Source organism: Pyrus communis, chromosome 11 (genome assembly GCF_963583255.1).
Source record: "Pyrus communis chromosome 11, drPyrComm1.1, whole genome shotgun sequence".
Taxonomy (NCBI): Eukaryota; Viridiplantae; Streptophyta; class Magnoliopsida; order Rosales; family Rosaceae; genus Pyrus; species Pyrus communis.
The window spans coordinates 16,538,661-16,562,341 of NC_084813.1; the positions used below are offsets into that span (position 1 = coordinate 16,538,661).

The following is a 23,681-nucleotide window of genomic DNA, read 5'->3' on the forward strand; positions in this document are numbered from 1 at the left end:
AAAAGCTAAAGCTAACTGGTTGAAGCTTGGGGATAGAAATACAAAAATTTTTCAAATTGTTGCCACTATTAGGGGAAAAAGAAATGAGGGTTTAGAACAGGTTTTTGTGCAGGATTTTATGTTGCGTTTTTCTACGGGACCCTCGCCCTCTTCCTCAAACTTAAATAGTTACTTGGACGTCATTCACCCCTGCATTAATGGTTTTGACAATGTTGCTTTGCTTCAGCCGGTGGGGGACATTGAAATCTGGGAGGCTGTTAGTAGTATTAGAGCACTCAAAGCTCTTGAACCTAATGGGATTGGTGTAGATTTTTACCATGAATGCTGGGACATTCTTAAAGACTCGGTAAGTCCAATGATAAAAGACTTCTTTCTCAATAATTTGAGTTCAAGGCTAATTAACCATACAAATATTGCTTTCATTCCTAAAGTGGAATTCCTGGAAACGGTTGGTAATTACAAAACCATTAGTCTATGTAATGTAAGTTACAAAATTATTAAGAAAATTATTATCAAGAGGCTAAGATTGTTATTGGATCGTTGTGTTTCTGAGTCTCAAGGGGCTTTTGTTCCGGGTCGCTCGATACATGATAATATTCTAATTGCCCACAAAATGTTCTCTGGTTTTAAAAGTAAGAAAGGAAGGATGGGGTACATGGGCATAAAGGTTGACCTTGAAAGGGCTTATGACTTGCTAAACTGGGATTATATCAGGTATGTGCTTCTAAAATTTGGCTTTGATGAAAGGTGGGTTAGGTTAATCATTGAATGTTTAACATCCACTTCGGTTTCAATTCTAATTAATGGTGTTTCTCATGGTTATTTCTACCCCTCTAGGGGTATTAGACAAGGTGATCCTTTGTCACCTTATATTTTTATTCTTTGCATGGAGCCTCTTATCAGACATCTTAACTTGTTAGCTATAAACTCAAAAAACCATGTGGGTATTCTATCCTCCCCGAGAGGATTTCGTGTTTCTAATTTAGTATTTGCTGATGACTGTTTTTTGTTTGCTAATGCGACCACAACAGGTGCTAGAAATATCCTCTAAGCATTAAATTTATTCGCGAAAGCTTTTGGTCAACAAATTAATTTCCATAAATCTTCTTTGTTCTTTTCGGATAATACTTCGTCTCAGTTGAGAAATTCAATTGTGAATATCCTGCAAATCCAACATAAAACTACTATTGGCAAATATTTGGGGATATATAATATTATGTTTTGGAAGGACCCGATAAATGAGCAGGAGCTTATCAAACGAGTTAAGCAGAAGTTAGCAGGTTGGAAAGCGAATCTTTATCTAAGGCTGGCAGGCTTACTCTTATCAAATTAAACTTATCGGGTATGCCAAATCATCTCATGTCCTACTTTAAATGCCCATCTAGGATGACTAAACGCTTAAATAAATAATGTAGAAATTTCTTCTGGGGTAGTGAAAGAAATTTTGTTCCTCTAGCCTGCCTGGAACAAAATTTGTAGGCCTAAGGACCAGAGTGGTCTTGGGATTCGTCGAGTGGATCATTTTAATACTGCTTGCTTGGCCAAATTGGGTTGGAAAGTGCTCACAAATGATACTAACTTGTGGGTGCAAATAGCCAGAAGAAAATACTTGAAAAGAAGTGGCTTCTTCAATTGCAAAGTTAAGCAAAATCACTCCCTAGCTTGGAAGGGCATTCTTCAAAGTCAATACATGATTGAGATGGGGTTGAGATGGGTGGTGGATAATGACAAGGAGATTCTCTTTTGGACTCACTATTGGGTTTTTTCCTACCCACTGTTCCACCTTGTGCCTGAATCTCAAAGGCAGAATCTTGACTGGAATCTAAAGGCAAGTGACTTCATTCAAGATAAATGTTGGGATACCAATAAATTATTATGCTTATTGGATGTTGATATTGTTAAAAAAATTTGTCGTGTGAGCATCCCATTGAGGGATACCAAGGATTACTTTATTTGGAATTATTCTTCTACTGGTGAATTCTCAATTAAATCGGCTACATAGGTTCAAGGTAATACTAATCAAGAGGTTAATTGGAAAAATTTGCTTACGCAAATGTGGAAGGTTGGAAAAGCCCCTCTAACTTGTTGGCAAATTTGGAACGAAAGGAATAATAAGGTGTTTCGAAGTGTGGTGCCATTCCCGCCAAGATGCGTTTCAATTGCTATGAAGACGGGCCTAGATTATTTTCATTCAAATGTCAACAATGTGGAGTCTAAGAATCGGGTTCAGCAGGGGCTTATCCGTTGGTGGTCCCCGGACCAGGGTTGGGTTAAACTAAACTTTGCCGGATCAGTGGCTTAAGGAAAGGCTAGTACGGGCTTTGTGTTAAGAAATCACCAGGGTTTGACTGTGGGTGCTGGGGCTTGCAATTTGGATGGTGCTACTATTTCGGTGACGGAGGCGTTGGCACTAAGGAGGGGCTCATTTTTTGCAAGAAGGAAGAAGGTGATTCTCTATTGATCATTAATTTAGTGACGGGAATATGGAAACCCCCATGGCATGTCCACTCTATTATCGAAGATATTAAATGGTTGGCTCATGGGTTTCATGCTACTTGCTGAAGACATATTTTTAGGGAAGTCAATTTTGTGGCTGACAAGTTGGTTGATGTGGGTGTGGCGGTTCCGAATCCTCATTTTTGGGACATTGCCTCCCCACTTTAGCTTTAGAAGTTTTTGACCTTGGCTGTATTGGATCGGGTTGTATCAGAGGCTTTTCGCTTTAAAAAAAGAAAAAAAAAAAAAAAAAAAAAAAAAAGATGAACGTAAAAAATCCATTATAACCTTCAATCATGATAGGTTCTTGAGTGTTACCGACTATATAAATGTTCGAAACCAAAACCATACACACAACCGGTAATAGGACATCCTCTCATCAACTATACCGATATATGAACTTAAAAAGTTCATCATACCCTTGCTGCCAATCCAATATTTCACATTGGCAATTGAAATTGCTTTTAGCTTTGATTTTTCTAAATTCTGGATGTGTTGTATAAATGTTCTCTTAATTCACAGAAAATCATGACATGAAAGTGCAAACCAGGGCAGTGTCGCATGGTAGCACAAAACATTAAACTTATGCTACTGAACGCCTAAAAGCTAAGCACACAACCATTTTACCTCACAGCTTGCAGTTTCTGAGTTTCGACCTTGTTCGAAGAGGTTCAGAGTTCGTATCTCAACAACAAGCGTGTGCACATATGGTTGCATTTGTCCCTTGCATTCTGTTCAAGAAATATAAACATCCAACAGTACGCAAAAGAATTGTAGCTCAATTAGTTAAAAACATTCACCCATCACCTAAGAACCCGAGTTCAAGTTCCCCCTCCCCCAGTATCACTTGTACGAAAAATAACAAAAATAACGGCAAGAAATGAAACATCAAAATTTTCATAGGGATAAAAATATACATGAAATTATACTAGTGTGGAACATTATTCCCTGTACCTAAACATAAACAAGTTCCAGTAATTTTTACATTTCGAAATGAAAATGTATAATCGATAAACGAAAGACAACGACGACACAAAAATAGATTAGACGTAATAAATTGTTACAGAACACAAAACAGTACAATAATTAACATGAATCCAAGCATCGTATTGCTAACTAGCCATATATACGAAGAGCTGTTACCTTTCCAAGACTGCTAATCTACCTGCATATTCGTAATACTGTATAGTGAGGCTCGACCTGCCTGTCAAACAATAATAAGGAATTATAGATTCATCATTCATCTGGTATAGAAGGAAATGCAAGCGGAAAATGGTAGAAATAAGACCGAACACTTAATTATCAGATCAGAGTGAATGTCTTTACTCGTGTGAAAGGTTTACCTCAGAAATATTGCATGATAGTGCCTTTACTCTATACTGCAACACTACATTTACTCTGCTGCACAATATCTTGAGAAGTCTCAAGAGAAGCCTCTGGAACAACCTCTGCTTCAACTTTAGATGTGTGTGGATCACTCTCACTCGTAACATGAGGAAGCTCTAACTCATCCACCTTGTTATGTGCACAACGAAGCTGTGAGTCAATGACCTTAGTTGCATTGCAAATCTGTGGATCAACTACCTTAGTTGAATCAGACAGTTGTGAATCCTTGACTTCATTTATTGCATCACGAAGCTGTGAGTTGATCTCTTCGGTTGCTTCAAAAAGCTCTGTGTCATCGACCTTCACAACTGCACGTATTAGCTCAGAATTACCCTCCACAGCAGCCGCATGGCTTAGCCCTGAAGGGTCGAACCCCATGTCGGCACTACATAGCTGCATATTCTCATCCTCACCATCTCCGTTCATCATATGCAAAGCAGTGACCTCACTGTCAATAGGATATAGCTGCGAATGATCGTCACTATCTACATCCTGAAAACGTAACTGCTCAACCATGACAGTGGTACCACAAAACTGGGATTGATCATCCTCACTAGCAGTAATGTATTGTGCTGGATCATCCTTCCGCAAATGTTTTCCCATACTTTTTCTTCTTACCCTCTCCTTTCCTCTTATCCTTTTCCCAAAATCACTTTGTGGGGTGGGTGACGGTATGTCCGGACCACCAACCTGGTCCCCCAAACATTGATGCGCAATACTCCTGATTTCTTCAATTGAATCAGCTTGATTTTGGTCCAACCCATCTGTTATGAATGTATCTGCTATGCGTGCAATATCCCTCAACCCAGCATTCTGCGAAAGTAAATATTTTTTTTTTTTTTGAACAAATGATATTATCTACACTAAGGGATGGGGAGTAGGCTAAGCCTCGCAATGGGCGAGCAATAATGTGGTTCAAATTCGCCTTTGGCGAGAATCGAACCTATAAAGTTATCATTTAAAAATAATCCACCATTTTCTTATCCTTGCATATGACAATAACCAATAAATTTATAATTAAATATTTAATTAACACAATCTTACCTTTCTTTTTTTTTTGCTGAAGCTTACTGTTCTTTGAGACTCAGACGAGAGAGATATAGGCCTCCCTATAAATTTACGTGTAATTTTCAAGTACCACTGCATATAATCACTTTCATCTGCACCATCATCACCATCCACAATATGATATCGACGTTCCAGCCATTCATTAAGCTCTGACTCCATTTTCCCTGACAAGTCAACCCCACCAACTCGACGACTTTTTCTCTCCCATCGCTGTACATCCTCTGGGACCGACTGAAGCATGCTGTATTGCCTTAGGCAACGATTTGGGAGATGCCTTTCTGCCTTGTCAAAGCATATTAGCATTGTTTTTGACCTCTCTATTATCAGATTGCTCTTGATATCTTCTGGAATCACCGTACATTCCATATTTCTATACGGATGCCACTCCACCTATAAGCCAATACCATGTCAAATATATTCTGAATCCACATTAAAATTAGAATATACTGAATAAGTTATCAATGTAAAGAGGAAGAGAAACCTTACATCACAAGGTTTTAAGGAATCAAGAGCTTTACGGTAAAACACTACATCACGGTATGCTGTTGGCCTACTTTGCTTTCCTTTCCAGCTAAGAACAAAAGGAAAATGATCATGCATTGAATCAGTATTGAGCTTTGGTCGTCCAATATTTAGGTAAAAGTAACTCCAGCACTGCAACAATATGATATGAAATAAATTATATAAGATATCGACAAGAAGCAACTGCAAATAAGAGCCAAAGGAATTGCTGAAAAAATAGAAAATAGAAAAGAAATGAAGTAAAGAGACATGTAGATAACCTGTAGTAGCGTTAAACAGCCACTAATTGTACTTTGAGATCTCAGAGAAGCATTGCCCAGTGACCTGTACAAGAATGCCAAAGCTGCTGCCCCCCAGGCATATCTCCCACAATCATCAAAATTCTCAAACAGTGGAAGGTACATGACAGGGACTTTATTCCCAGTAGTTGTCGAAAATATTGTACTTCCAACAAGGTATAAGAGGTAAGCACGGGTATGACATTCAACCACTTTGAGTGGTGCATCTTTAGGACAATGGGAAAAGAACTCTTTCAACCAGCTTAGCTTCACCATTCCACCACTAGTATAACTAGGCTCTGGTACTTTTCCGAGATACCTGTCACAAACTGAGTTGCAGGTGGTATGTGTTATACCAATTACAGGTTCTCCATCAATTGCTAGACCGAGCAATAGCACGACATCCCTAAGAGTCACCGTCATTTCTCCAACATTAAGGTGAAAAGTGTTTGTTTCTCTCCTCCACCTTTCAACTAGTGCAGAAATGAGTGCATTATCTAGACTAATTGCCGGAATTAATCTTAAATAACCAAATCCAGCCTTCTCCACCAACTCAACCTGTTTTTCCGTGAGTGTCCATTGATCAAGCATTGAAGTGTGTTCATGGCATCTGAGTCCACCACGCTCCTGCAGGTAGTTAAAAAGTATGTATTATCATCCAGATCAGAAAAAATAGTTCATTAAAAAAGACTGAAGGAAATGGTAAAAAGCCTATACGGGTCAGTAAATAGCACACTGCACCTGGCCATCCCAAACTGCTGAAGACACATGCTTGTCCTGATCATAAAGCACTGAACCATCAATTGGTCCGGGATTAGTCCCATAAGGGTCCCCTAGTATCATTTCCATTACTGCCAACTACGGAAAATATCCCCCAGTGTATTAGCTCCAACAAAGAACTAGAAAGCAGCATCTTAATCCATAATCATATTTAGTAAATCCGTTGAACTCAGAAACGACAAAGTTACAAAAGGAAATCGTTTACACACTATTTTTGCCTCTAACTTGGATACTATAAACGAAGAGTTTCAGCTCCAGGAAGCTTCACATACATATGTGAATGAGGTCAATTGGAGCACAAGTTAGAATAAATACGAAAGCTGTCGCAGTCAGAAAGAAGCAGCAATAAAAAACTTCATTTACATTAGAATTGAAACCTTTTTTTGTGCATTCTGAACCTACTTGGATCAAATTAAGAGACCTGTATTTAAGGTCTTAATCTCTGCATTTTCCAATATGTCCAATACTAGAATTTGCAGATGATTACAGAAAGAGCTTCAAACTGCAGTTTGTTTTTCACACGAGAGATTCTAAGTACGCTTCTTTGGAATATGTCCTCTTTTTCATATTACAATTCTTCCCATGAACTGTCATTCTTAATTCATGACCAATGAATGACTCTAATCAAGAAATTCCACTCATCTACATGTTATATGAAAGAACAACACTTTGAAGCATTTTCCTTTCTTTTTCCTCTCGCTATCCAAAAACCAAATTGCGAGACTTGACAGAAAACCATCAATGCACCGAAAATTTTCTGAGGAATAAATGAACATATCAAAAAGTTCTTACATTGCTTTTGTTGTTGATAATGATCGGTATCATTAATTCGGAAAAAAAATCATCCTTCTTGACAATGCAAAGTAAAAAAAAAAAAATAAAATAAAAAAAAAACCTATGTATGTGGCGCGTAGCGCGCTGTGATTAAAAAAAAAAAAAAAAAAAAGTCTTTCGCGCATCATGCATCACAATGCATTTAAATTCCTCTTGTACTTTTCGAGGAACCAAGCAAATGGAGCAAGACCCATTTCTCTCAACCAATACACAAACACTAAGACTTAAAGCTCCACTTATCATCTTCATTTACCTTCACAACACAATTACTACCTGAAAGTTGCAGCTACCAATATACAGCACCCAAAGCCAAAACTCTAATTAAAACCCCTTAAAAATAATTAATCCAATTCAGGTCTTAATCGCCACAGAAATCCATTATACATTCAAAAGTTCACATCCACAACGCTATAATCTCTGCTTTAATCCAAACACATACCTAATCCTCAATCAAAATCACACCCAAGATATTAAAAAAAAAAAAAAAAACCCTGTTTGGCTTCCGAGAAATACAAGGAAAGAAAAAAAAAGAGATTATGTGTCAGTTATGTCAGTAGCTGGTTTTACTTCCAAAATTCTCAAAAATGTAAGTGAGCCGAAAACGGTGGTGGTGTAATTTGAAAAGGAAAATTTCATGAGAAAGTTTGTAAATTAAATTTTCTCGGAAGCCAAACAGGGAGCTGAGAAGAAAAAGGTGGGAGAGATAAAAGGGGAAAGGATTTTATGCGGGTGAAGAAAAGGTGAGGAGGAAATAAACAAACCTGAAAGGCGAATCAAGCAAAAACGACGCCAGGAGAGCTGCGTCGATGAACTCAAGCAATTGGAGCCTCGAAACGACGATGGAAGCTAAAGCGAAAACACAAACTCGTGATTTTTCTGTTTAATTTTTCATTTTCTCACTAGGGCTTGATTTTGGGCGGGTTTCACTGCCCTAACCCGAGCCCAATATTAAAATTGGGCAACTTAAAAAGTAATTTGATTGGGCCTGGTATTGGGCCCAAAAATTTTGACGCCCCTATGATAATATTACGTAATTTTTTCAAACGGTATTTGGAGATGGGAAACTTAAATTGGTACGTTAGTTGCATGGGTGAACGCTTTTAATCAATTAAGTTACAAGTATCTTGCGTAGTTCTATTATAGTTTGATTTGATGCAAATTCTGCAATACATTAGTTTCATCTAAAACGTTTAACTCTAACCGTTGATTTGAGCAAGGTATTGCATACCAACGTTTATTAGGAAACTCGACTTTGATACCCTTATTTAATCAGAATCTGCACGGGTTTCATCACATCTTCAATTTGCATCTCTCATCAAGTATTACGACTATTTTTTTTTTTCTCCGAAATTAAGAAAAACACCTAAGTGAGCCGGTCATAACATGTCCTCAGATAGAAACTTTATGAAATAGCTTGAAAAGGTTAATCGTCTTGGACCTCTTTACCGGTTGACAATTGGTTATGAGTTTGATGCTGACATACGGGTAGAGGTATCTGAAATGGGTTATCCACTTGATGTGCTCAACGGCTGCATGTGCTCCAACATCACTCAATACGTGCACGATTGCTTAAAAGAGGGCCAATCGATTTTGAGTCCATGTTTCAAGAGTCTAGTTGCTATTTCAACCTCTAAGCAGCAATAAAACAAAAGGGCAAATGGTCGCTACAATTTGTTTCAACTCCTCTCTCTTTGCATGGACTATTTGTGAATTTCAACACAACTGGAAGTATCGTTTGATGTCAAAGAAATTACTGGTATATACAAGTCACATGCACATCTAAATCTCATACGAGAGAGGAAGTTATGTGACGAGAGAGATAGACAAACAAGGATAGGCAAGTATTTCCGCTCGGGCAGGATGACCCTATGAACTTTAGCTGGCAGTCATTCTTCATACGGCGAAAACACCATGAACTTTAGCTGGCAGTCATTCTTCATACGGTTATGAATTTCGTCCCAAAACCTGGCTTCCGAGAGCAAGCACAAGAACACAAACGATTTCAAAGAAAATGGATGAAATATTCTCGCCCTAGCGGTGACAAGCACAAGAATGACAGGTAAAATGGAAAAAACCATGTCTACGGAAAGTAATCACAACAAGATACTGCATTTGGGAACATGCACCAACCCCTTCTCCAGCAGAGCCTTCTGAAGCAAAGTTGTATTCAACCGGAGAGTTGTCAGATAGCAAAAGACACACCGTGTTGGCACTTCCACTTGGACATAATTACTGAAACATTCGGAGGAAGTTGTTTGCATATGCCATTGGCTTGACGTCAGGATGTGCCTGCAATATTATACAAAGGAATTTTTTTAGTGCAACTAGACACGTCATTATTGTACAGTATGTGCGAGCGCGCGTGCGTTAAAATATATGAAGCAGTTAAATTGACCGGAGTCACTGACCACTGCTGAGAAATTAACAATGTTAGGCTTCAATTCTGGTGATTCGAAACGGATAAAGGCACCCTTGTTACCCATCTGCAACGTGCAAACCATAAACCAAAATTATCAGATGTGCAAAAATAATCTTCAATAAGGTTTCATACAGAACAAGTTTTACAAGACGAATTTATTAATGATAGAAGAGTAGCCGACTAGCAATCATTCAGTTACCTGATCACAGTAATTTGGAGCAGAAAAAACAGTGATGAGTTTGCCATCATGCTCAATCTCATAACCCTCGTCCTTTACTTCATGAGATCGCACAACTAAATCTATACATTAACAGCCAGGTAAATCCTCCCGTACATCTTTTGGTAAGTAGCACCACTAACTTCAGTAAAATGACTTGTCAACACTAGTAAATTTACCTAAATTGTTTTCCTGCAAAAATCTTTTTGTCACATCACCACCAAAAGAAAGACCTACGCCTCGTTTGCTTGGCCCCCTTCCAGGTGCAGGTTGTGGATCACTCCACAGCAATTCACACATTAACCCTGATGAAACCCAGAAAAACAAATAAAAAATCTGCTGGCTAATTAACTTACATAAGGTTTGTGAAATTGTGATGACATTTTTTCAAGCTTTGAATTCACCTGGTTAAGGCCAATAACAGAGGTAACCGAAAAGCAGAATAAAGGGAAGGAATGTAATAAATTACCTTCCTCAGGAGGTTCACAAAACCGATTAATTGCTCTAATGTCACTGAGTTTCACTCCATCAACACTGAAAAGACCCCCATGGACTACAAAAACCTTCCCATTGATCACATGAGCCAGCGGTAGACAACAAAACACTTCAGCAAACAGCTCCACAAACTTTTCACTTAATTTGGACTGGACTTCGCCCTCAAAACCATATATCCTATTCATGCTCTTGCTCTCATGGTTTCCTCTTGCGAGATATATAGCTGAAAATCATACAACAGGTTACCAATTCAGAACAATATTTCTTTCCAATAAAAAAAAAAAAAGTTCCAACATGGTCAGATTAATGAGCAAAAGAAATGTGTTGAAAATAATATTGAAATTGGGAGGAGCTACACAGTAATATCTCACGACAAAGTAATTGAAAAGTGGCTTCAACTTGACTTCAGAAAAGATATGGAAGGCCTAAAAAAAATTCTAACTACACTAACAAAAAAAATTATAAACAGATCAAGAAAACTAAAGGATTCACCTGATGGAGACATGCACTTAAATGCAAACAACGTTAGGATCACCTCCAAAGAAAAAGATCCCCTGTCCACAAAGTCTCCATTGAATAGATATGGATTCTCATCTGAAGGAAGCCCGTTAAGCTCAAAAATATTTAGAAGATCATAGAACTGCAGGCAATACAAACAAACAAATGAGAGAGTGCCTAGAACATTAATAGATACATATCATGTAGACAACCACCAAAACTACCAAAACTAGAAGCTATAATACTTTAGTCGGACTAGGCTGACTTCAGAAAAAACCATAAGACAATGTGAAATTGAAATATTTATGGTTTCACCTAGTATTTGACATTTTACGGGTCCACACCCCTTTATTTCTCTATCAATTAACTTTCTAAGATGTTGTATGTTGTTCAAAGTCAAATCAAGCACTCGATCCAGTATCTTACGGATATGGAAGAGATGTATTACCTGACCATGTACGTCACCACAAACAGTAAAATGTTTGCCCTCAGGAATGTTTATATCAACCAGAGAAGGCATGGCTTGCAACATTTCTTTCGTCTGTAAAACAATTTGGAACGCATATCTGCAAAATCGATACCAGGTGAAGTGAAAAAAGTCAACAATATTTTGCTGCCAAGGTCCATGACAGTGAGTATTGTAATTTCCCATACATACCGTTGGTGTAAATTCTTCTGACTCTTGAAATCCTCCATCATTTTCTTCACAAAATCCAAAGTAACAACGTCCCCTTCTATCCTTGCACCACCATATTGTGGCTCCACATCTGAAGTTGAAACAGATATCACTTTCATTAGCTCTCGAGTGCTAAAGCACGTAAATAAGCTTTACCCAATGTAAACATAAATAGGACCTTATTATATCATTAGTTTGAGAGTGAGGGTTTGGCCATAAGAGAGTCCCTCCACTTATATAATCTATAAAATTCAAGGGCACTACTTTTATGTGGGTACATGCATGACCTTCACCAAGGCATCACATATTAAAAATATGGAACATACTATTTTCTACCCGATTGTACATGTCAAAAGGATGGATGCTCAATCAGTCATCAATATCCAAAAAAGCAATTAGCAACTCCATTGCATTGCAGTAAGTGATAACTTTTACGACACGTCTGGCTGTACCAAATAATATGCCACATTTGAAATGAGTCCAGAAAATCAAAGTTGCTTACCAAATGAAGCTAGATAATGCAGGCACACAAATAAACACAAACAAAAGAAAGATACAACCGCTCATGAGAATTCTTATTCGCATTAAGATGAATACTTTAAGCTTCCTGGTTTGATTATTTTCTTAGTGTTGCAAACTGGGTTTTTTTGTTCCAATTTTCTGTGACCAACTTTAGATCCAGAGCAACATAGACTTTAGAACAAGCAAACAAAGTTCAATCCCGACTCAAGAAAGTTGATCTAGAAAAAAAAATTATAAAATATATATAAGGCCTAGATCTACCCACTTGGGTTAGCTAGAGTAAATATCATCCATGCTCAATTCTTTTTAACTCCATTAAGACCATGCATTTGACTGAAAATCCATTCTCGAGAAAGTATGCCATCTAAATGGTAGGATCAAGAATGCATTAGCAGTGAGTGAATGAATATATTAGTTTGTAATACATCTCCTAGAACCTAACAGAACTTTCCAACTATTAGAAGTTATGAGATTGACTTTGACTTTTATCTTATGCTTCATTGATTGTGAACTCAAACCTAGGTTATTTACTCGACTTCCACGAAAGCCACGCCACCAACGTGCCCCTAGGGCCACCATGATCACCACCACTATTGTGGCCACAACTGCAGTCACTTCTGCTCTGAACATAACCAATGCTGCCACAACTCCTAGTCCAATTGCTGCTATGTAGTAGTCTGGTGACATACTGGGGGCCATTCCTATAATGATACAATATATAAGAATATTATAATTAATGCTGTTAACAGACACTATTTAGTATAGTGCACATTAATAGAATTTTGAAATGAAATGATAATCAGTTACTTAATGCTGATCAAGCTTATTTGGTGCTAACAAAACTGAGGATTACATGTTTCAGGAACTGATTCCTTACTAACGAGCAACCGAGACAAGAAAAAGGATCCTACCCCGACGCCAACAGAAACAGAAGCAACCAATGCATACATTATACGGCGTTAACTTTTGTGTATAGTTCATCCATCTGTAAAACACAATTTGGACAACTATGTAGTCCCAAATAATCCATGAAGTGCAACGACATGAGAGACAGGAGAGAACCTGATATGAGAGGATCCTTCCATATCAAACTCAACCCGATGAAAACTCATTCATCCAAAATATCCCTACTAAACGCCCCATTTAATGAAATTTGAATGTGCAAATGATCACTTCAATAAAAATGAAAAATAAAAAAAGAGGAACTTCTAGGTAATAACGGACCCTCTGAACCATAGCACTCACAAAATCGCCAGTACAAATACTACCCAAGTTCCATCCCTACTGCCATGATTATAGTTTTGGTACATTACATGGTCAACATGCTCACTTCTGCAGCTCCCGTATCTAACCTAATAGCATCCACTACCAATGCAACCAACACTAACGAATCTTAGAAATACACTCAAACTTATCAAACATGGAAGCTGCTTTAAGAGCTCTAAACCTGCTTAATTCAGAATCAATAAATGACAAATCTAAAAACTATCTTTCATAATTACTAGAGTTGGTGAAAATTCAAGCCTTGAAATTCTTAAGTATCCCTTGGGAGTTCAGACAAATAATCAGTATTATGGTAATAGTGCACTATATAATGGCTCAAGTAAAACTCATACAATGAGGGATTGGTAACAAAGTTCAGGATTTTACAAAGAAATGAAACTGAATTGGGTAAATAGTAACAGAACCATGAAATAAATCAGGTGCCATCATACATTTCCAAGAAAAGAAAACAGACACCTGTGTTTGCGAGAGCAAATCTTGCAGTTAACAAAACTTCAAACCTAAAAGAGAGAATTTTTTAAATCGAACTGCTATATTTTCTTTAATAACAAACCAATTCCACTAAAAAAAATAGAACAAAACAGGGGATGCATCGGCCTGTTATCACATTCACTCTTATTGCAATATCATGCACTTGAGCACATTTCAAAGAATAAGATCCACACAATGCCTTGAACATATATATCAACATTCAGAAGCATATACAAGCAACTCTAACAATAATAAAACCATTGCTTGAAAGTTGAAACATACGATGATGAAATTCTGCAAAAAATTGAAACGTAAAAAGAAAAATACAGAAATAAAATCTATATAAGATAAGCAGAAGAAGGTGGAAAAACTCGGACAAACATAACAATAAATAGATCAGCATAAAAGCAACAACACTAATACCTATAGAATGATAATTAATAGAATCAGCTACAGGACGCCTTTCAGCCTCCGGTACAGATATTGCTTCAGCAAATTTAAGTTTCATCACTGCTTTCTCACATTCCTTCAATTTCTTGGTAGCATCAGGATCATTTGGACAGATTCTTTTGACCTATTTTAGATCAAGGAAAAAATTCAAACAATGCAGCCTCTTAGAGAATGTTACCAAAAGAAAATTTGGTACACTTTTTCAAAGGCATCCTTCTTCTCAAAGGAAAGACGATGGCATTACAAAAAAATCTTTGCACACTTTGATTTTTCTTTTCTTACACTAGGCCTAAGCTTGTCTTATCACATTGAAAATTCTGATTAAAGAGCTTATGAAATTTGATTGTCTACCCCAACCGCTCCCTGTTCAGATATGGGGGACGTACCATGTTTCAGTAAGGGTTCCAATTGCACAAACCATAACCATCTACAGTTTAGCATTGCTCCAGTAAATGTGCATATAAGAGATGTGAGCCACAATGAATAAGGACAAAGATTGTGTTCTAAAACTTTCAGAGACATGCAAAATGCAACTTTATAGTGATAAAATGACGAAGAATTACGACCTTCAGACTGTGCAGCTTTGACTCTCCAGAAACTTAGATTTATCTTTAATGAAAACACTATCAGATGTTACGGTAAAAAACAACCAACTAGGCAGATAACCATTTTCACATGATGAATAGATTGTTTAAAATCCTCCTACCAATATAGATATTTTAAATGTACTGGTCTCAATATAGATATTTCAACTTCTTGCAGTTTAATATGATAGTAGGTATTGAAATTCAATTTTGTCAGAATTTTCAAGAAGAAAAGTGCTGGAGAAAGCACCTGCTGAAAATCCTTTAACGCTTCTTTAAATTTCCCCATAGCAAGATAAGCTGCACCTCGCCTATAGTATCCCTGCAACAACAGAAAACCATCAGAACACAATCACATGTCTAAATGCACAAAACCTAGGGGATAAAACATGCCTTTGAATATTTGGGATCAACTTCAATAGCCTTGGAAGCATCTTGTATGGCGCTACCATATTCCTCCAGTTTAAGGTGGGCAATTGAACGATTGGCCCAGTATACAGCATTCTGACTGTTTAATTCAATCGCTTGTGTATACAGATCAATAGCTTGAGCAAACTTATGAGCTGATATCATAGAGAAAATATGAGCACATTGATCATACCCCAAAATAAACACACTACAAGTACAAACAAATCAAAATTAATCTCTATGCGAGGACCGAGGCATTCTCGCCAATTGTGGGGAAACAAATAGATAAAGTCAATGTCTCACATGAATTCATTCAATTCAGTGCACTTGTGCGAGATCAAGATTCTAAAAGATGCTAGGCACTAATCGGGCAGCGGGTTGGGGCTTAGCGCCTAGGCGACTAGGTGGGGCTAGGTGGATTTAAGTAAATTTATTATATATCGTATAAATAAGTGTGTGCTTATACTTTAAAATACATAATTGCATTGGGATAAATAAATTGAAAATGAGAATGGCATATAGATTATAAAAGTATTAGAACATAACAATGTATTAAAAGCTTGAGGCGTGGGCGAGGCGTCCAAGGGATAGCCCGGCCTAGGCGTGAGGCAAAACCTCATGGGACCTAAATTTTTTAATATATACATTGAGCGTACACATATATTATAAATATACACATACACACACACATACATATATATATATATTATATATAAATATATAATAGAGGATGAAAAGCACAATGAGCACTCATATAACAATGCACGCAGACAGCACACACATCCATTATATAAAAAAATAAAAATCAGAAAAAAAAAGCAGAGAGACGATAGTGCAAGGAAGAGGTATGAGGCAGTTAAAACCTATTCCCCCCCTATTCCTTCGTTCTCCTTCCGCCCACTCCCTTAAAACAGAGGCGGCAACCCTCCCAGCCTCAGAGGATGCCTAGGCACACCCTAAGGCGAGCCTTTTAAAACATTGGAACATAATGAAAACATGGGGAACAAGCATATCATGTGTGTTCATCTAAGTATCTGACAGGTCCCTTACAATTTATTGAAGAAAATAAAATGCAAAATGAAAGTTATCTATTTTCTGTCTAAGTGAGAGTCTCGACTTAGGTAGGTATGGGTGGGCTGGACAGGTTAGGCATGCGCCTATGCAGGTCTAGGAGCCCTTTCTTAATTTTCAAAGGCCTAGGGGTTAATCAGAGAAGTGGCCAACCGCTCAGCACCTACACCGGGATTTCTAGAATAGTGTGTTCGGTATATGTATAATGTCGGCCACTTGTTAGGATTTACTATTTAGCAACACCGAAAGTAAATCTCACCCATATCAAATCTATTTTGATTATTTAAATTTTGATTTGTAAATACACGTACATAAAATCCAAGAAATTTAAAGGATAGTTTATTTCATTGCCATACATATTAAATTAAATTAAAAGGAAAAAAGGGGTAATGACAGAATGTAGAAACACGGATTATTACCTTTATATGCTTCATTGGCAAGGAGTTTAGCATCTTCAGCTTGCTTAACATTAGCATTATCAGTTTCCATGATGGGCATAAACTTTGTCGTCTACAATAAGTAAAGTGGAATATTAGCAAATTACAGATTCCATGATTAATTTCTCATCCTCACTTTACAATCAATATCAGCTCTCAAGTAAGGTTGAGATGACATATCAGGCAATAACAGTTCATCTCTCTTTCGAACAGACAAAAAAGTTTTAAATTGCAATTCAAGAAAATATCAATGACTCGTCAATATGAAAACTAATATGCTAGTCATACTCAATGCCCATTAATACTTTTCTAATTCAACTCTTCTAATTCAACTCAGCACTGAATCAGAATTAATTATACATGTACCTCCGATGACTAAATTCTATGTTGCCATACATCAAATGATTATGATTATTTTCTACCAATAGGAAGCTATATCCTTCCCCAATTGTGTAAAAATCTCATTCTCCATCGAAATACCATAATCGACATTCAAGCAATTGTCTTTTAGCGTCGGACATGGCAACAACAGATTCCTCCGTTACTGCATTTACTAGTTATGGACAAAAGTTAGCTCCTTTAGAGCGATTAACAGCTTCACAACTGTGACACACAACTTTAGAAGTTCTAAAACTTCAGCGTATGCTAACGCTATCGACACCTTACAAGAGTGTCACAAAAGACACAGACCCATTAACCTTAGAAATCGAAAATGTCCTATTCTATCATGTTTTCTTAATTATTAATTAGTAATTCCCACAACCCATGTGAAGCAAAAAAACTCAGAATCACCAACAACACAAACTGAATGAAATCCTAAGTTGTCCAAAAATGATACGTACAGCTTCAAATTCTAAGATTTTCAATCTCCAAAATTTCGACAAAAATTGGGACCCGAAAAGCAGACAAACCGACCCTTGAAACAACAACTTTGCTCGGCCAATGTGAATTCTAATTAAACAGAAACCAAACATATGATCCACTCATTCGTAAAATTGAAAATTTAATATCTTTTTCCTTGTCTTCATTAACAGAAACCGTACGGAACAGAGATTTAAACAGTGAATCAGTTAAAAGAAACAGTTCGGGAAAAATTTACAAAAGATTAATCCTTTATTTTTCTCAGAAACCAAACAGGGAGCTAACCCAATAGAAGAAATTATATACCTATTGCATCAGCAGACAGTATCAGATCTCGGCAGAGAGAGAAGAGATACCAGAGAGAGACAGTTGGAGTGAAAGAGCAACCCTAATTTTATAGGACCTTGGATTTAGATAGATATACCAGCAGCTGTCGTTACGTAGTAAAAGGGGGTCTTGGTCTAGTTCATTGTACAAGGGTTTAGACTTCAGAGGCAAAACTATAGATGTCTGGGTCTAGAGGGGGGAGAGAGAGAGAGATTTTAGGAAGCTTATTTTCTATGTGATTTAAAAAAAATAAAATAAAATTGTCTTGTTAGGCTTTTGTTCATGTGATTCAACATAAAAGACAAAGTTTACCGATTAGAAATGCAATTTCAGGATTTACACAATTTAAATGAACGTGAACAATTCACAAGAGAGAGAGAGAAAAAAACAAAGAAGCAAATTACACTTCCATAAGTATATGATTTCTATCAATCATTTATAGTTGGAGCTAATCATGCTTCCTTAATTTAAAAAACAATAAAAAGCAAAACATTTCAATAAATTGAACAGATCTATCAATCACTTATGCGCGTAGCACGTTCACCTTACTTGTATTTTTACACACCTAAATTGGAACATTGGTCCAAAGTTTTAACTCAATTAGAGTTTTAGTTTTCGAATAATAAATTTGTGGATATTGGTTTATGAATTTTTCACAGCGTGAAATAATAATCATGTTATGTAATTACGTAATTTGTCACAGTTGATGATTTTCGAGTTGTCTTTTTCATTATTTCCTCGACTGGCATAGAGCTCATATTTTTTGAATGTTATAACTCACAAACCCTTAGATTGCACAATTTTTTTGGAGGCTGATGACACACTAAAAGCTTCCGGATCAGGAGACCACGTACATACATACATTTTTCGCCTATCATAACTACGCTTAATATGACTAAAGCCTCCTAAGTTGCTAACCGAAACACCATGGAATCGGTTATAGAAGACTCCTTTAACACTACAACCTCGAGTATTTTAGACTATGGCATTGCTTGCATAGTTACAAAGGTAGTGCGATATTTGGAAAATTGGGGTGGTTCCCTATACCAATAAGAATGGTGTAAGAAAGACCAAACAAAGTCACGGGAGGATCTAAAAAGGTCATTCCCAGCTTTGGGGTTTCTAACTTGCATATGCAGTTCCCAACGTTGGCTCGTGCTAGGTGCTTGAGCCATTGCATAAGACGTTATTTCTTTAACCAAGCTCGCTTGCTTGTGGCTGATTGATGGAATCAGACTGGAACCAGTCAGAAACTTATAAGGTAATAGCTGCACATGATTGAGGCTAACTCAAATTGAAGTTTAGCTCATGCGCATAGTTCATTATGATTCCATGCCACAATATTGTTTAATAATCTTTAAAGCACATATCCTCCTACATTTAATTATAGATACAACTAAATAATAAAAAATACTTACCTCTTGGAGCATTATCATGGCTTTTACCAAAGTTGTTCACCTGATGGATGGGCCTTTGAATTGTTTTCCTCATCGGAGTTCAAACCTAAAAAGGTGAACTTGCAAATCCAAAAAAAAAATTGCTGCTTACATTGTCTATAGTAAAACGTCGATATTTTCGTCGTTAAGGACTGGAATTATAAGCCATAAAGTGTTGTAGAAAGATGACATCAATAGCTTTCCAATGATATAAGCCTCACTGTTCAATTATATATGAGCAATTCCAGTTTAGTCCACAAAGTGGAATGATATGCATAGATAGATTGTTGTTTGCATCTTTATTTGTTTCAGAGTTGCTTCATGTTTCGCGTTGGAACTACGCTTGGGTGAGTTTGGAGTTACAAACATACTTTTCATGTCCTCTGAATTAACTTATTCTTGTACTTTAGTTCATAAATGATTGACATGTTGTCTAAACTTAGTCACCTCACTCATTCATTCTAGATGAAGCATTCGGGATTTTGCAGGATCGACTTGAATATCAAGATCACTTTGCAGCGCTCGTTAATCCCAGATTGTAGGAATCTACAAGAATATAGGAAACCTGTCTGATCCTTAATCGAGTTAGGTTTTCGTGTCCTATGGAATAAACATATCTTGTTTGGTGCCTAACAAAATGTGGGGCATCATGGGTCTGTTTATTCACTTGGTTACGATTGGAGTTCTTTAGTCCATGATCGGACTTCGAAGGTGCACTTACTCCGATCTGCCTTACTCCAGATAATTTCAGAGTAAATTAGACGATTAGAGTAACAATGTCGTTCGAATTTCTTCGTGTGTGGGAATCTGAATCCATAATCGCCATGTGATTGAGAAGTCATTCAGAATTCATAATTTTTTTCTTCTTACTCCATATAGTATGTCCTCTGTTCTTTTCCATTACAAACTAGTAGTGGATGAGGACAATAGTAGAATCACGCAGTGCTTTGTGAGTGACCTTGTTTTTAGCTTGTCAGAGCGGACTTGCATTAGTAGGAATCTTTAAGTTAACTGTTAACTTAGTCATTATTGTGTGTATCCTGGATTTATGGATTGTTCCGGCACGTCGGGTGTCAATTATATGACTTCGGAGGAAGAACTTGCAGAATTCCAGCTTACGCTACAAGTGGTAAACGACGATAATGTTTTCCATGTAGCTTAGAATTTCATTCTTGGAAAAATTTGCATAAAGCTGGCATCCATATCTTCACGATGGTTTATAATACGAAGCCAATTCTTTTAGAGCATGTACAATTTAATCTATCAATTTGACAGTGCTGCTGTGATGTACTGTTTGGGTTAACTTGTTGTTCAACTACTTTGCAAGCTAGATTTGAGGTCGTTATGTCCTTTAGAAAATTCTATAAAATAATAACATTGTAGATACAATCTAATTCTTAGCTTTCTAGGCGTACATGGCACGTCACTTGGAAAAATCGGAGAGGTTCTGAACTCTTAGTTTTCCCTCATCTGTGCAGCTCTAACACAAATACAGCTTCAGATGTCCTTGTTTGAGGAACTGGATGGGTTAGCTGCGTAGAAAATTCTGAAAACTTGACACAACGATCTTCAACATCATAATTTTCGTTTCAAACTTAGCTTGTGTTAAAATTCATTCGGGAAATCAATCTTTCGTTCAAAATCTTCTAAGTGCGCAGAATTAGCTTTAAGGCACGATTACATTGCCCCTAGAGCTTTATAGCACTTGCCGCAGTTGGAATGCTAATGGATTTGGATTTAGTTGTATGAAAAGCTGATTGTAGACCTTAGACGAGAGGTCTACAAGTTGAATTTGCAATGAGGCGTTACTCAGGGCGAAGCCAAACCTGCCCTTACTTCCTTCTTGCAAGCTTTTGTGAATCAAGTTCATCCTAGGTTAATTTGTTTGGATATGATTTTCCCTAAATAATCAAACCAGTCGTAGTTCATACCCAAAAAAGCTAAGTAACACCATTTGAAAATTAAATAATAATGCCGCCTTGTCCACATAGCACATCACATTAGCCTTCGCCATTGCGAACGCATTGCATTATATATTCACTCTCTCTAGCTTTCTTTCTCTACAATGAAAAGCAGAAGCCTTTTGAGAAAAGTGTAAAGTGGCTTTTTCTACGGCGGAGCCTTAAGAGAAAGGTACGTAGAAATGAAGTGAACACTCACAGCTCAGGTTTAAAAGCATCTCCAATGCTGTAGGAAAATATAATAGGCAAAATACTATAATAATTGACGTGGCAAGTTGTCTATTAAATTTGTCTCATGAAAAAAATGTGTTACTCAAATTGAATAAGCGAATCAAGTAGGCAAAATTCTATTTTATTATTTCTTTCACCTTTGATATTTACAGATCTACTATTTGACTATCATACACTATGGCAATGTGGAATCTCAACACGCATCCTTTTGGTGAGTAGCTCGTGCCACGTATGCGCGCTCGACGATATGCACAGGATAACAGTTTAGTGATTAGATTTTCCTCACACTCTTGTGATTCTTTTTTATGGTCTTACTTCGAGACTTGATTATAATATACCCATTAAACATAAATTATAGCAATGGTCCCTCAACTTTAACTCAATTGGAGCAATGGTCCTTCAACTAAAAATCCATTACCATTGGTCCCTCAACTCATCAAACGTGCAATTATGGTCCCTCAACTAAAAATTCATTACCATTCATCATTCAACTTTAATCCAACTGGAGAAATGGTCCCTTAACTTTAACCCAATTCGAGCAATGGTCCCTCAACTTTAACCCGATTGTAGCAATGGTCCTTTCAACATAACTCGTTTTGATAAAATTCTGACGAAGTTGATAAAAAGGACAATAGCTACACATTTTGATGAGTTAAGGGACCTCAATCGTAGCAATGGTCCTTCTAACATAACTATTTTTGATGAAGTTGATGAAAAAAATCATAGCTACAAATTTTGATGAGCTAAGGGACCAATAGTAATGAATTTTTTAGTTGAAGGACCATTTCTCTAATTTGATTAAAGTTAAGAGATCATTGCTACAATGTACTCCAACATATATTGTAATCAGTCTTCTTATTTGGTTTGAACTGTAAGTGTAACACATGAAATCAATCAACGAATTCAAGTTTTGAAAAGATGAGTTTTCATGCCAAGCTCATGATGTTCGAGTTGACATTGACAATTAAAAACAATATACTATAGAGGACTTTATGTTATGTTATTAACTGTCACGTTTAAACGGATGAAAATACTACTAAATAGTAGTTTTACTGATAAATATCAACTCCCCTCTCTATTTTCATTTTCTGTTTTATTTATTTATAAAAGTTTGAGTTGACATTTTAGACCCGATACTATAATGTGGCCCGATGAAACAAATGAATATGAGTTGGCTATAATCGTACCCGTTTCATAATTATGTAAACCTATTTAACATAGTTAATAAACAGTTTGTGTTTCAAGCCAACTCCCTAAACTCAAAAAATGACATGTTTGACAATCATATTATCTGCTAAATCATATACAGCTCATAAAACAATATACATGTTTTATTTTTTTATTTTTTATTTTATTTTTTTAATGGAGTATAACACATTATAAACATTTAAATTTAGGGAAAATTTGAAATAGGTCAAATGACACGTTTAATCCTTTTATTTTATCATTTTTATGTAAACATTATATTCTACATGTGATTTTGTACCTATGAATATTAGTAAATTCGCATATACTAATATACACGTCCGAAAGTATTTTTAAAAATAAAAATATTTCCACACTCGTATCAATCATTTATTAAACTACACATATTTTAAAAATCCAAAATGACATGTACATATATAACTTTTTAAGTTTAAAATGCATTGTATTTCCCACATTTGTCAACAGTATACATAAATTACAAGTATATTGCATGTATTTTGACATATTATTGAAGAAATAATAAAATAAAATAAAAACAAAAATTTTAAAGTGACACACCCCGACCGAGATCGAGGCATACTGGCCGTCACGTGGAAGTGACGTAACCATGTGCACAGTGCGGAAGCTAATAAAATAATAATAAAAGTACGAATAAATAAAAACCAGCTATACACAAAGTAGGAACATACATGTGCAAGTGTAAGTGTGAAAAACAAAGTTCAGAGCACGGAAGACCTAGTGTAGTCCGGGAGAAACAACACTA

At 36.6% G+C, this 23,681-nt stretch overlaps 2 protein-coding genes across 4 annotated transcripts; both read right to left on the reverse strand.

Annotated features, from left to right (window-relative positions):
• Positions 1 to 3,396: 3,396 nt before the first annotated feature.
• On the reverse strand, positions 3,397 to 8,202 carry LOC137708100 (protein MAIN-LIKE 2-like). 2 transcript variants are annotated; one of them, XM_068447093.1, is made up of 7 exons: positions 8,126 to 8,202; positions 6,492 to 6,608; positions 5,733 to 6,377; positions 5,437 to 5,604; positions 4,927 to 5,340; positions 3,840 to 4,695; positions 3,397 to 3,700 (listed from the first exon to the last, which is right to left on the reverse strand). In XM_068447093.1, the coding sequence occupies exons 2-6, from the start codon at positions 6,597 to 6,599 to the stop codon at positions 3,871 to 3,873; spliced, it is 2,160 nt and encodes a 719-aa protein (XP_068303194.1). In that variant the 5' UTR covers positions 6,600 to 6,608; positions 8,126 to 8,202; the 3' UTR covers positions 3,397 to 3,700; positions 3,840 to 3,870. The 2 variants fall into 2 exon arrangements, with proteins under 2 accessions (XP_068303194.1, XP_068303193.1); XM_068447092.1 differs by having other exon boundaries at positions 3,397 to 4,695.
• Positions 8,203 to 9,034: 832 nt separating this feature from the next.
• On the reverse strand, positions 9,035 to 18,295 carry LOC137708537 (serine/threonine-protein phosphatase 5-like). Of its 2 annotated transcripts, XM_068447635.1 has the most exons (14): positions 18,064 to 18,295; positions 16,879 to 16,969; positions 15,374 to 15,543; positions 15,231 to 15,302; positions 14,370 to 14,520; positions 12,710 to 12,892; positions 11,652 to 11,760; positions 11,442 to 11,559; positions 10,988 to 11,135; positions 10,470 to 10,718; positions 10,180 to 10,305; positions 9,983 to 10,083; positions 9,773 to 9,847; positions 9,035 to 9,653 (listed from the first exon to the last, which is right to left on the reverse strand). In XM_068447635.1, exons 2-14 carry the CDS (start codon positions 16,955 to 16,957, stop codon positions 9,594 to 9,596), a joined length of 1,641 nt encoding a protein of 546 aa, XP_068303736.1. In that variant the 5' UTR covers positions 16,958 to 16,969; positions 18,064 to 18,295; the 3' UTR covers positions 9,035 to 9,593. The 2 variants fall into 2 exon arrangements, with proteins under 2 accessions (XP_068303736.1, XP_068303738.1); XM_068447637.1 differs by lacking the exon at positions 12,710 to 12,892 and having other exon boundaries at positions 18,064 to 18,292.
• Positions 18,296 to 23,681: the final 5,386 nt, after the last annotated feature.

What these genes read in the sequence shown, in the direction of transcription:
- LOC137708537 (XM_068447635.1), bottom strand. Translation starts at nt 16,957, where the DNA reads ATGCCCATCATGGAAACTGATAATGCTAATGTTAAGCAAGCTGAAGAT. An exon ending in TGCCAATGAAGCATATAAAG is followed by an intron (nt 15,544 to 16,878) that starts GTAATAATCCGT and finishes CTATGATATCAG; the next exon opens with CTCATAAGTTTGCTCAAGCT. An exon ending in GTGGTGACGTACATGGTCAG is followed by an intron (nt 11,136 to 11,441) that starts GTAATACATCTC and finishes TATTGCCTGCAG; the next exon opens with TTCTATGATCTTCTAAATAT.
- LOC137708100 (XM_068447093.1), bottom strand. Translation starts at nt 6,599, where the DNA reads ATGGAAATGATACTAGGGGACCCTTATGGGACTAATCCCGGACCAATT. An exon ending in CAGCAGTTTGGGATGGCCAG is followed by an intron (nt 6,378 to 6,491) that starts GTGCAGTGTGCT and finishes AACTACCTGCAG; the next exon opens with GAGCGTGGTGGACTCAGATG. An exon ending in ATTCCTTAAAACCTTGTGAT is followed by an intron (nt 5,341 to 5,436) that starts GTAAGGTTTCTC and finishes ATTGGCTTATAG; the next exon opens with GTGGAGTGGCATCCGTATAG.